The sequence below is a fragment of the Nematostella vectensis genome, chromosome 13 (assembly GCF_932526225.1).
Source record: "Nematostella vectensis chromosome 13, jaNemVect1.1, whole genome shotgun sequence".
Lineage (NCBI taxonomy): Eukaryota > Metazoa > Cnidaria > Anthozoa > Actiniaria > Edwardsiidae > Nematostella > Nematostella vectensis.
In genome coordinates, this window is record NC_064046.1 from 5,622,672 (window position 1) to 5,635,533 (window position 12,862).

At 39.1% G+C, this 12,862-nt stretch overlaps 1 protein-coding gene across 3 annotated transcripts in view; it reads left to right on the forward strand.

The window, feature by feature from the left end:
- Positions 1-12,862, forward strand: part of LOC116601589 (protein fantom-like) — a 24,080-nt gene continuing 11,218 nt past the window's right edge. For all 3 annotated transcript variants that reach the window (XR_007306254.1, XM_048720688.1, XM_048720689.1), the window contains exons 1-23: positions 1-319; positions 438-538; positions 1,156-1,199; positions 1,561-1,622; positions 2,070-2,167; positions 2,506-2,586; positions 4,030-4,103; positions 4,757-4,798; positions 5,707-5,754; positions 5,898-5,970; positions 6,043-6,113; positions 6,422-6,527; positions 7,961-8,035; positions 9,505-9,576; positions 9,828-9,901; positions 10,226-10,280; positions 11,144-11,228; positions 11,328-11,434; positions 11,527-11,577; positions 11,657-11,723; positions 11,930-12,048; positions 12,291-12,392; positions 12,480-12,548. Coding sequence is in view for 2 of the 3 variants with exons in the window: in XM_048720688.1 (XP_048576645.1) it covers positions 265-319; positions 438-538; positions 1,156-1,199; positions 1,561-1,622; positions 2,070-2,167; positions 2,506-2,586; positions 4,030-4,103; positions 4,757-4,798; positions 5,707-5,754; positions 5,898-5,970; positions 6,043-6,113; positions 6,422-6,527; positions 7,961-8,035; positions 9,505-9,576; positions 9,828-9,901; positions 10,226-10,280; positions 11,144-11,228; positions 11,328-11,434; positions 11,527-11,577; positions 11,657-11,723; positions 11,930-12,048; positions 12,291-12,392; positions 12,480-12,548 (1,731 nt within the window). In the remaining variant the exon portion in view is untranslated. The remainder of the gene's footprint in view (positions 320-437; positions 539-1,155; positions 1,200-1,560; positions 1,623-2,069; positions 2,168-2,505; positions 2,587-4,029; positions 4,104-4,756; positions 4,799-5,706; positions 5,755-5,897; positions 5,971-6,042; positions 6,114-6,421; positions 6,528-7,960; positions 8,036-9,504; positions 9,577-9,827; positions 9,902-10,225; positions 10,281-11,143; positions 11,229-11,327; positions 11,435-11,526; positions 11,578-11,656; positions 11,724-11,929; positions 12,049-12,290; positions 12,393-12,479; positions 12,549-12,862) is intronic.

Here is a 12,862-nt window from a genome sequence, read left to right on the forward strand (position 1 = left end):
CATGCGCAAATAAAATAGTTTGAACAAAAATGGCGGCTATTTCTGGCCGTATTCGTTCATAACAACTCCTGGGCCCAAAACCTTTTAAACCATAAGAATAGAGCACAATACAGATCAGAAACATGGGTGGAGCAATATCACTGCCGTCCTTTCGAGCCTAGGTTTTTCTACTACTATGATATGAGTTTGGTTCGTTTTGTCAGTTGTTGTTATGATAACACTACTGCAGGGGTACGACACATTTGACAGTGGTGATTAGAACAGATGCCCGCTTCTAGCATGGACTCGTACACCGCTGCAAATCAGGAAGCTGATGCAGGTTTGTACGTTTGATAAAACTACTTCAACTTAAATTCACCCGTCAATTTTCTTAAGAATTGGAGACAACTTTTACTTCTTTAAAAAAAAGTTTGTGTTCTGTCTGCGCTTGTTAATAGACGGGAGACCTTTCAGTGAAGTCCATGCCAAGCAACTGATCTCCAAGATCAGTAGAGAAGAACTAGAAGACAAATTCCTCAGGCTTCAAGAGGAAAACACCGTATGTATTTGAACTATGATAACAACATTGCATTAACAAGGATAATGATTGTCACCACAGTACCCCGTTTTCATTGCTACTGTACGATACCACAAGACAAAGTCTTCACATTCTTAATAGAAACTTAATATAATTCTTGTTGATGCCACACATGTGTATGCTAAAGGTAGCTTGAAAATGAGCAATTGTTTACAAGCATTGCTCATCCTTTTTAAAATGGTGATTGGTTTACTCATGAAATCCCCCCAAGGAGAAACCTTGTCTTAACTTGTAGCGAGTTTGAAAAGAGATTGCATTACAACGTGCAACCACAGCAAAACAACAGAGACTAAACAGACTTACCGGCCGTCGTGTATCTTTTGACTAAGACAGTCAAATTATATTGGACCTCCCAGTTGGTCTCCAGGGCCATGGCTAGGGATGGGGCACATGCCCCTCCTCCAATATTTTAAACAATTATAAGAAAATGATAAGTAGCAACATATGGCTGTACCCCCTAAACATTTTAGTTTCTGTATCACCCCCCCCCCCCCCACCCTATATTCAAGGCCTGCTATGGGCACTACTCTCATTGCATCTTCTGATTCAGTTTGAATTTATATTTTTTTGTGCCCAAGGAACTAAAGAAATATGCCAGAAAACAGGAGGAAAAAATTAAAAAGTAAGAGGATTGGTTTTTTAAACCATTGACCTTTCAACTGACCTGTAAATGGGTTAAACAAAAAAGATAACAGGCTGGGACTCAATCGTATGTAGATGCTACACCAATCTATAAGGATAAGATTGACATTGCATGATAACCAAATACTTGGTAACCTCGAACTCATCTACAGTATTTAGGCCTGTTAAAGAAAAAATAACCTTGCTCTCATTTAACAGAAAGAATGTTTTTGTCAAATCTGAAAATTAATGTTCACATAATAGAGAGCGCACACTTGTGAAATGAAAAGTTCAAGCTCACAAAAAGGATTCACGTTTGGTTTTCGCATTAGCTATCAACATTTTTCTTGTATCTTACTAAGGATGGCAACCAAGCTTTTGCGGCTTGTGTCAGACAAGAAGAAGAGGGAACTTGCTGATGGAGGTATAATAATTGTACAGTGTAATGATATAATTCCTAACTGTAGGCTGCTAGTTTAAAAATTGAGGGTGTACTGGCAGGGAAACATTGTATTAAGCCATGATTGTAGCCAAAACATTATTATATTCTAGATGGTTCAGTATATATATTTTTAAAGAATTGGATAACACCAGCTATGAAAGAATGATGCTTGAAAGAATGATGCTTAAAGTTATGCAATTGGAAAGGCATCAAATGATATTTGAAAGTGAAGAAGTAAATTTGCCTAAAGGGCTTGTTTTGTTAACAAGGAGGGTACAAATTTTCCACTTTTGATAGGTGTGGAGCATTCCTGGCATTACTAATTTCAAGCCTGCTGTACTTAGTTAAAAAGCTCTGTTATAGTGAAACTTCTGAGTTGCTTCACTTATGTGCCATATTTCCTTCTAAAACTTTGTTTTCTATTTTCAGTTCCCAAAGGCAAAGATATTGAGGCGGAGGAAAAGATAGCAGATTTGAATGACAAAATAATAGAATTAGAAAAGCAGAATGGCCTTTTAAAAAACAAGGTATTGTTCCATAATATGTTGTCCACTCATCTTTCTGATAATATTAAATCAGCAAATTGTGTGTATTCCTATGTTCCATATCATTATTTTTTTGACATACAGTAACTGTGGTAAATCATGAGTTTATTGTGTGTTAAACCCTTGTTTATTATTAAAAATTTTGGCTAGAACCTAAATAATACAGAAATTTTCAGAAAGCCTATGCTTTGTAGGCTATAAAAACATGATACACAGTATATACAACACCATACCTGATTCAACACTTGAGGGTTCAAAAATGTTATATGGTCAGTATTGTGTTAAAGATGTAAAATCAACCTCTTGTATTTGGTTAACAGCTGACTGTTGCCAAGCAACAGATACAGACCCAAAGTAAAAGAACCACTCCCTATGACAATGTGACACCACGGATCAACACGGTTAGTCTACCATACTATGATCATGTGATACCATGGATCAAAACGGTGAGTCTACCATACTATGACCATGTGACACCATTGATCAACACGGTGAGTCTACCATACTATGACCATGTGACACCACGGATCAACACGGTGAGTCTACCATACTATGACCATGTGACACAACGGATCAACATGGTGAGTCTACCATACTATGACCATGTGACACCATGGATCAACACTGAATCTACCATACTATGACCATGTGACACCATTGATCAACACGGTGAGTCTACCATACTATGACCGTGTGACACCACAGATCAACACGGTGAGTCTACCATACTATGACCATGTGATACCATGGATCAACACGGTGAGTCTACCATACCATGACCATGTGACACCATGGATCAACACGGTGAGTTTACCATGCTATGACCATGTGACACCATGGATCAACACGGTACATTAAGTCTACCATACCATGACCATGTGACACCATGGATCAACACGGTGAGTTTACCCTACTATGACCATGTGACACCACGGATCAACACGGTGAGTCTACCATACTATGACCATGTGACACAACGGATCAACACGGTGAGTCTACCATACTATGACCATGTGACACCATGGATCAACACTGAATCTACCATACTATGACCATGTGACACCATTGATCAACACGGTGAGTCTACCATACTATGACCATGTGACACCACAGATCAACACGGTGAGTCTACCATACTATGACCATGTGATACCATGGATCAACACGGTGAGTCTACGATACCATGACCATGTGACACCATGGATCAACACAGTGAGTTTACCATACTATGACTTTGTGACACCATGGATCAACACGGTACATTAAGTCTACCATACCATGACCATGTGACACCATGGATCAACACGGTGAGTTTACCATGACCATGTGATAGCACGGATCAACACTGTCAGCCTATCATGGTAAGAATGGGCATTTTTTTCCACAACAATTGAATAAAATGGCTATTGACAGGTCCAGTTCACCTTTACCATTGTGTCTCACCAGAAAAAAAATGCACATACTAAGATTCATAACATAACTGAGCATCTACCCATGGCTTTTTTTCTATAGGGTTTTTTATAGTTAGGGGCCAAAATATTGAGAATCATACTGTTGTCTTCATTGAAAGTGTTTGAACTGTGCCCCTAGATTATTGCAATATGTCTTATTTCTCTCAAAAAATTGCATGCCAAGTTTGATGTCTGCCAAATTATACAAAAATTAAGCAAATTTTTGTGCTCCAACCTTTAAGGAGTTTGTTGCTTTTTAGTACATTTTAGTTTTACTGTAATATGCATCTAAAGGTCCCATATTAACTTTGTAATTTCCACAATTTTAACACCTACTAAAACCAATTAAACTGGGTTTAAAAGTTTTCTTGTGCTCTCACATTATGACCTCAGGGCTTGCATCATGTTAGAACACCCTCTGGTAATCGACTGAAGAAAAATCTGCGAGTTCAGGGTGCTGATGTCAGGTTAGAAATAAATACCTTGTATTCTGGTTAGCATAGAAATCCTCAAAGCAAAATATAAAAATACATAGTACTATTAATCAAACAATGAAAATCTGTGACAAGGATGGATGACACAGGTTTCAATCATTCCACAATTTAAGGCTCCTGCACAGTACAAAGTCACACTAGCATGCATTCCCATCAGCTACAAGTTTAAAGTTCTTAAATCCATCCATTTATATCAATCTAGACAAAACAAAGGATAGATAAACTTTCAAATTTTGAAAAGGGAATTGAATTTGATTGAAATTTTAATTTTCTACAGATCTTTGGAAATTTTCCTGGCCGCGCGAAAGGAGATTGAATCGAGTGAATAATTCCAAGTTTTTTGGGGAAATTCTGAAACAACTTATTTTCTATAAATCCGTTAAAATTCAGAGACGGCAATACCACAAAATATTAAATATTACAGATTTGAGTTATTTCGCTCGAACATGTGTTTTATAGGGTCCATACGAACCACATACCATTTGGAAGATTAAAATATAAAGAATTGACAAAGTCTATCAACTCTGAAAGGTTATATGGACTTTAAGCAAGTAACTTCTGATTACTGATAGGAAATTAATTATTTATAAGTAAATATCTCATATATTATTATTCACTTGGTTTAGGCCTGGATCAATGGCTACCCCACCTCTACTTCCTCAGCCCAGGTACAGTAGTGTAGGTCACCTCAAGCATTTTGAAAGTTTTTCATGATTTTAGTTTTTTTTAATGTGGATAACCCAACATTTATAAGGTCTTTCAGAGTATGGTAAAATGAGGGTAAAATTTTCGGCCATTATTCTTATTTGTTAAGTCTATGTTTTGCTCAAGAAATGTTTATGATTGTCTAACTTGTTTGGATTGTGTTTTACAGTACATACAGTAACTTGTCTAACTTGTTTGGATTGTGTTTTACAGTACATACAGTAACTTGTCTAACTTGTTTGGATTGTGTTTTACAGTACATACAGTAACTTGTCTAACTTGTTTGGATTGTGTTTTACAGTACATACAGTAACTTGTCTAACTTGTTTGGATTGTGTTTTACAGTACATACAGTAACTTGTCTAACTTGTTTGGATTGTGTTTTACAGTACATACAGTAACTTGTCTAACTTGTTTGGATTGTGTTTTACAGTACATACAGTAACTTGTCTAACTTGTTTGGATTGTGTTTTACAGTACATACAGTAACTTGTCTAACTTGTTTGGATTGTGTTTTACAGTACATACAGTAACTTGTCTAACTTGTTTGGATTGTGTTTTACAGTACATACAGTAACTTGTCTAACTTGTTTGGATTGTGTTTTACAGTACATACAGTAACTTGTCTAACTTGTTTGGATTGTGTTTTACAGTACATACAGTAACTTGTCTAACTTGTTTGGATTGTGTTTTACAGTACATACAGTAACTTGTCTAACTTGTTTGGATTGTGTTTTACAGTACATACAGTAACTTGTCTAACTTGTTTGGATTGTGTTTTACAGTACATACAGTAATTTGTTTAACTTGTTTGGATTGTGTTTTACAGTACATACAATAACTTGTCTAACTTGTTTGGATTGTCTTTTAGATATGGACACAGTCTACTAGAGGAGGCACGCCTCGAAAAAAGGGAGCTGTAAGTGCTGTGCTCATCCAGTGAGGTGTCTCTTGAATCACACGACTACTCTACCGACAGTTGATTACTATTTGTGTCAACTGGTTTATTGATACTTGCACACAAGAGTAATCTGTTGACTAACCTTTGTTACCTCCTGTTAGAGAGGAGGTTATTGGTCAGCTTGAAGATGAGGTCCAGGTGTTGGAAGAAGAGAAAAGAATGCTAAAGCTGCAGGTACTCATTCATTTGTCTTTGATTACTATGTGCAGTACAAACATTGGGTAATATACACTGGGTTACTTGCAGCTTGAGCAGAATGAATTGGAGCACCAGGAAGAGTTGAACAGAGCAAGAGACCAACTGACAGGGATGCAAAGGTGAACAGGGACAAACTCTTTGCTGTTGAGATTTAACAGTAGCTCTTGGAGATTGATTCACAGTTGATCCACAATGCCAGCAAGGAAGGCTCCCTTGGCATGTTTGATTGCGTGCACACATTCCTTGTCTGTGTCATGTCCTGCATTTCTTGAACAAAATCTGACGCTGTTATTGTTTTCATTCACCTTTACTTGGGGGATTGTGAACCCAATTATAACTGTCATTGTCTGTGTGACACAGGCTGCACTTCTCAAGCTACCTCTCAAGGTATTCTTGGGTCATTTTTTGAGCTCTAATTATTATTTAGGGGTAATCTTCAAGAGAATGTAGAGCTGATCAAACTTCAGAGAGACGTTAAGGACAAGATGACCAAATTGCAAGCTGTGCAGGCCAAGTACCAAAGCCTAGAAGAGGTACGTATGTCTTCCATTAGGGGGTAAGCCTATAGGAGGTATGCATGTCTTCCATTAGGGGGTAAGCCTAGAAGAGGTATGTATGTCTTCCATTAGGGGGTAAGCCTAGAGGAGGTATACATGTCTTCCATTAGGGGGTAAGCCTAGAAGAGGTATGTATGTCTTCCATTGGGGGTAAGACTAGAGGAGGTATGCATGTCTTCCATTAGGGGGTAAGCCTAGAGAAAGTATGCATATCTACTATTAGGGGTAATCCTAGAGGAGGTATGCATGTCTTCCATTAGGGGGTAAGCCTAGAGAAAATATGCATATCTACTATTAGGTAAGCCTAGAGGAGGTATGTATGTCTTCCATTAGGGGGTAAGCCTAGAGAAAGTATGCATATCTACTATTAGGGATGAGCCTAGAGGAGGTATGCATATCTACTATTAGGGGTAAGCCTAGTGGAGGTATGCATGTCTTCCATTAGGGGGTAAGCCTAGAGAAAGTATGCATATCTACTATTAGGTAAGCCTAGAGGAGGTATGCATGTCTTCCATTAGGGGGTAAGCCTAGAGAAAGTATGCATATCTACTATTAGGGGTAAGCCTAGAGGAGGTATGCATGTCTTCCATTAGGGGGTAAGCCTAGAGAAAATATGTATATCTACTATTAGGTAAACCTAGAGGAGGTATGTATGTCTTCCATTAGGGGGTAAGCCTAGAGAAAGTATGCATATCTACTATTAGGGATGAGCCTAGAGGAGGTATGCATATCTACTATTAGGGGTAAGCCTAGTGGAGGTATGCATGTCTTCCATTAGGGGTAAGCCTAGTGGAGGTATGCATGTCTTCCATTAGGGGTGAGCCTAGAGGAGGTATGCATGTCTTCCTTTAGGGGTAAGCCTAGTGGAGGTATGCATGTCTTCCATTAGGGGTAAGCCTAGTGGAGGTATGCATGTCTTCCATTAGGGGTAAGCCTAGAGGAGGTATGCATGTCTTCCTTTAGGGGTAAGCCTAGTGGAGGTATGCATGTCTTCCATTAGGGGTAAGCCTAGTGGAGGTATGCATGTCTTCCATTAGGGGTGAGCCTAGAGGAAGTATGCATATCTACTATTAGGGGTAAGCCTAGTGGAGGTATGCATGTCTTCCTTTAGGGGTAAGCCTAGTGGAGGTATGCATGTCTTCCATTAGGGGTAAGCCTAGAGGAGGTATGCATGTCTTCCATTAGGGGTAAGCCTAGAGGAGGTATGCATGTCTTCCATTAGGGGATAAGCCTAGAGGAAGTATGCATATCTACTATAAGGGGTATGCCTAGAGGAGGTATGTCTTCCATTAGGGGATATGCATAGAGGGGGAATGCATGTTTTCCATTTGGTGATAAGGAGATGTGATCTCTGGTAATTGTTAAACTTGCTAAATGTCTGTTGAGTGTATTTTTTGGTGAAATCATAGAACCTTGCTAAAGTAAAGATCAGCCACTCCCAAGTTCTTGATGAGATGGATAGCCTCAACACTAAGCTAAAGGAGGTAGGATCACAGCGTGTGATATGACCAAAAACATGGTGAGGATTAATGTGTTTGCATAGTATTTTCTTTGCCCATATGTTTTTGTGTGTTTTTATTGGCCATATGCATGCAACTATTGATTTTTATTTTATTTTAAGCTTTCACTACATGAATACAGTGCTGTAAAAATGTATTGAAGTATGAGGTTGCTTAAAAAAAGTAGAAGGTTGTGCAGGGATTGATGTAAAATTAGCTCTATTATTCATTTTAAACATCAGACAAAAAGTAGCTGGTAATGAAATGTGAAGTAGCCGGCCGAGCTTCAGTTGTTGCCGGCTTGTTTTGACAGCCCTGGAATATTTAACACATGGTATTTCTGTTTGTAAATAATTATCAGTCTTTTATTGACCTTAAGGGTGTTCGGAATTTAGGTTGTTATGCGACCTTGGCTGCTACGCTGACGCGTGCGCTCGCAATTTAGGCAGGAAAAATTGCTTCCGGTTTGAAAATGGCGGGCTTTTCAGGGCGCATGCGCGTTTGTTTACGCCGGTTTCATTTTTCTCCCTTTGCGACAAGATGTCTCGTTTTATAAAGGGTTTATTATTTTTTATACAATTTACCATGCACATATGCTAAAATGCTGCCAACTGGGTGTAGCAAAAAAAGGATAAGATGTGCTTTGGCAGCACAAAGTCGCAGCTCTGAAGGCAGCGTGGAGAGCGCCGTGCACTAGGTTTGGTGGCTAAGCAGCCACGCCTCCAAATAGTCTGGGCCACAGCACATGCATTAAAAATGACTTCCGGTCGCACAAAAAAAGGTAAAATGGCACCTTAAATGTTTGAAATTGTGAAAACTTTTAGTACGGAAGTATTGTTAACCCTTTTTCTTGTTAATACTGAGCATGGATAAAGGCATACAGATCAAAATGAAAAACATATGACCAAAATACCCCAATGGCTTGCAAGTTAATTGGTCTAAAAATTGATTTTTCAATATTTCTTAAAGTCCATGCTCACGTTTGTTCAGAAAGAAATAATGAATACTCTGAACTAAAAATCCTTTGAAAAAAAATTAAAGGAAAGGCAAATAAAGCTTTTTTTCTGCTGTGATGACGTCATCCGATGACGTCACCTAATGACGTCATCAATATGTAGCCCGATGAGTCACCAGTCCACTTGACCAATTTCTAACAAATCAACGGTAATTTAAAATTTCCCTGGCAACCTAACTTTGGAACACTCTTAAATATAATGATCTTATACCCCCAACAAGCCTGAAAAATTCCTATATATAAATATATTTTAAAACGGCTATAAACATAGTACCAGGACTATTCCTGTTTGTGCAAATCCTACTGCATTGCAAGTATGTATCCTTTTCTATTATAAACACATTTATACAGACGTTTAAGTCATCTCTCAACTATTGACAGCTTGTCATGGATGGCCTTTACTCTACTGTTGGGTAAAATGTAATTATCTGTCCTGCAGGAGCAAACCAAGAATATGATGTTGAAAAACGAAATGAAGTCTAAAGGAATTGCAGAGAAGTCGATGACAGAGGTGAGATTTTGTCAAGTTACTAGAACAATTGCCTCGCCTAAGAGGAAAACTATGAGTGACTGCTTTGGCTGAACGTGTAACACTAGGGGACTTATATGCTGAGATTAAGTACGGCTCACTGTAAAGTGGTACATCATTAACACAGGGACCATCATTAACACCATCATGACCATTATTTGATCATCAGAGCGTTTGAATATTCGAACATCTTATCAGTTAAATTTGTGACAAAAGACATTTTAATTTTGCAGCAAGTACAGCTGATCACTGATCTGAAAGCAGAGAATGAGATTCTTAAAGAAGCCAATGAAAAGCTTGTTAACAGGTAGGTCTGCGATATAGCTATTTTATTAGCAGTTTCTCTCTTGACATTTTTTATTATATTTGTTATTAATGAGTAAAGGATTAAAAAGAGAGTAGCAGCAGTGGGTGCAAACATTATTCAAGATGGTGCTTCATCACTATTTTCAACTGTACAACACCTATTGACTTAACAAAAAACTTTATCAAATAAAACGTCTTAGAATTTTGTATGTAAAATTGTTCAGATCCCAGCTGTTTTGATTAGCAGCTACTCTTGGTGTTAGTTACATGTACCTGATGAGCAGAGGATGTAATTGCTGAATGATTGAGTGTTTATGGTTTGCAGTGCTTTCGATGTTGACCGTGAGCAGCAGCACAGGAATCGTTACAGGCAACAGGAGGTCAGTAGTTTGCTGGTCACTCATCATCACCACCACCATCATCATTATCACCACCATCATCATCTTCACCACCATCATCATCTTCACCACCACCACCATCCCCACCACCACCACCACCATCATCACCACCACCATCATCATCATCATCATCATCATCATCATCATCATCATCATCATCATCATCATCATCACCACCACCATCATCACCACCACCACCACTATCATCACCATCAACACCACCACCACCACCACCACCACCACCACCACCACCACCACCACCACCACCACCACCACCACCACCACCATCATCATCATCACCACCACCATCATCATTATCACCACCATCATCATCTTCACCACCATCATCATCTTCACCACCACCACCATCCCCACCACCACCACCGCCATCATCACCACCACCATCATCATCATCATCATCATCATCATCATCACCACCACCATCATCACCACCACCACCACCACCATCATCACCATCAACACCACCACCACCACCACCACCACCACCACCACCACCACCACCACCACCACCACCACCACCATCATCATCACTACCACCATCATCATTATCACCACCATCATCATCTTCACCACCATCATCATCTTCACCACCACCACCATCCCCACCACCACCACCACCATCATCACCACCACCATCATCATCATCATCATTATCATCATCACCACCACCACCATCATCACCACCACCACCACCATCATCACCATCATTACCTTTGTCATCATCATCATTATCATCAGCACTAACAGTATCATCATTGCCATTGTCACTATTATCATAGTATTTTTCATAACCGTCACTATAAATCTTTTCTTTCTCTGTCCAGGTTGAGATTGAGCAGCTTCGCGCAACACTCAACTCTGATCTTAAAGAGAAGAATGAAATCCTTGATAAGCTTAGTGAAGAAAGAGGTACTGGTTGTTAAATTGTTGGGGATTATGTATTGGCACACGCATTATTCTGTAGCTAAATCAAGATATTTACCCTCTGTATTCTGCATCATTCTTCAGGAAAGGCTGAGAAGGTAGAAGAAGAGCTTCGCCAGTTACGAGTGCAACACTACACACTAAAGGAACAGTATGATGACCTCAGGGAAAAGATGAAGTTTTTTACCAAAGTATGTTGAGATAAATTCTGTTACTATTCTAATTAGGTAGTGCGACATAGCGCATAATTATATGATTAAGATGTCATTTTGCCTGTTTCTAGGAAAGTGCAGTTGATTTCCAGGAAATTGAAGAAGCCCTTGTTCTAATCAAGGTACTCTTATTCATGTTAAAAGGACACAAGCTACTAAAATCTTAGAGGTCTAATATAACATTTTCGCTTGTTGAAATAGCAAAGAAAGGAGAAAGGCAGTCAAGACCTTGACTTCTTGGAAAAGGTTGACGATGAGATTGGAAAAGGTAACAATATAAACAGCTATTTTATCTTTGGAGACAGATGTATTGCTCAAAATGAGTTTACCTAAACAATGGTCACTTAACCCATTGGCCCCTGACTCTTAGTAGAGCAAAAAAAAACTGTCCAAAAAATACAGTACCTCCCAAAACTCTATTTGGAGTTTCTTTTTACAGCTAGTTGTTTAGCTTTTTCTCTTGTTTCTGTGAAGATGTCAAAAAACAGCACCAAGAGTTAATGGCTGCACATGCAGACACAGTGAACGAGCTGGAGAAGACGCGTAACATGCTGATCATCCAGCACAAGATTAATAAAGACTACAAGACGGAGGTAAGGGGTGGGTGCCTATGTAACATGCTGATCATCCAGCACAAGATTAATAAAGACTACAAGACGGAGGTAAGGGGTGGGTGCCTGCCTATGTGGATCATATAACACATAATGAATAAAGACTGTTTTTCATACACAAGGTTAACAGTCATAACAAGGCGGCGTTTCTTTTCCCTGATGAGTACTGATCTTTTACTTGGCTCTCTAGTAAGTTTTGACATTGTTCTACAAATGTCCCGTAGGTTGACCGGGTGACAAGGAAAATGACTGATGACAAGAAAGAGTATGATCTCAAAATGCAAGAATACGCCCAACTACTGGACATCAGAGCAGAGCGAATCAGGGTGAGAATTGGTTGTATAAGAATAATTAAATAGGATCACAGTATTTTTGAAGTTCTTATTAATTTCAATGTTTTCTGTTATGTCTAGAAACTCGAGAGTCAAATGCATGACATTGCATATGGAACGAAGCAGTACAAGGCAGTATCGGGAACCGAGGTAGGACCTTCCTTAGTCTATACCTTAACCCCGAGGTAGGAACTTCCTTAGTCTATACCTTAACCCCGAGGTAGGAACTTCCTTAGTGTATACCTTAACCCCGAGGTAGGAACTTCCTTAGTGTATACCTTAACCCCGAGGTAGGAACTTCCTTAGTCTATACCTTAACCCAGAGGTAGGAACTTCCTTAGTGTATACCTTAACCCCGAGGTAGGAACTTCCTTAGTGTATACCTTAACCCAGAGGTAGGAACTTCCTTAGTCTATACCTTAACCCCGAGGTAGGAACTTCCTTAGTCTATACCTTAACCCAGA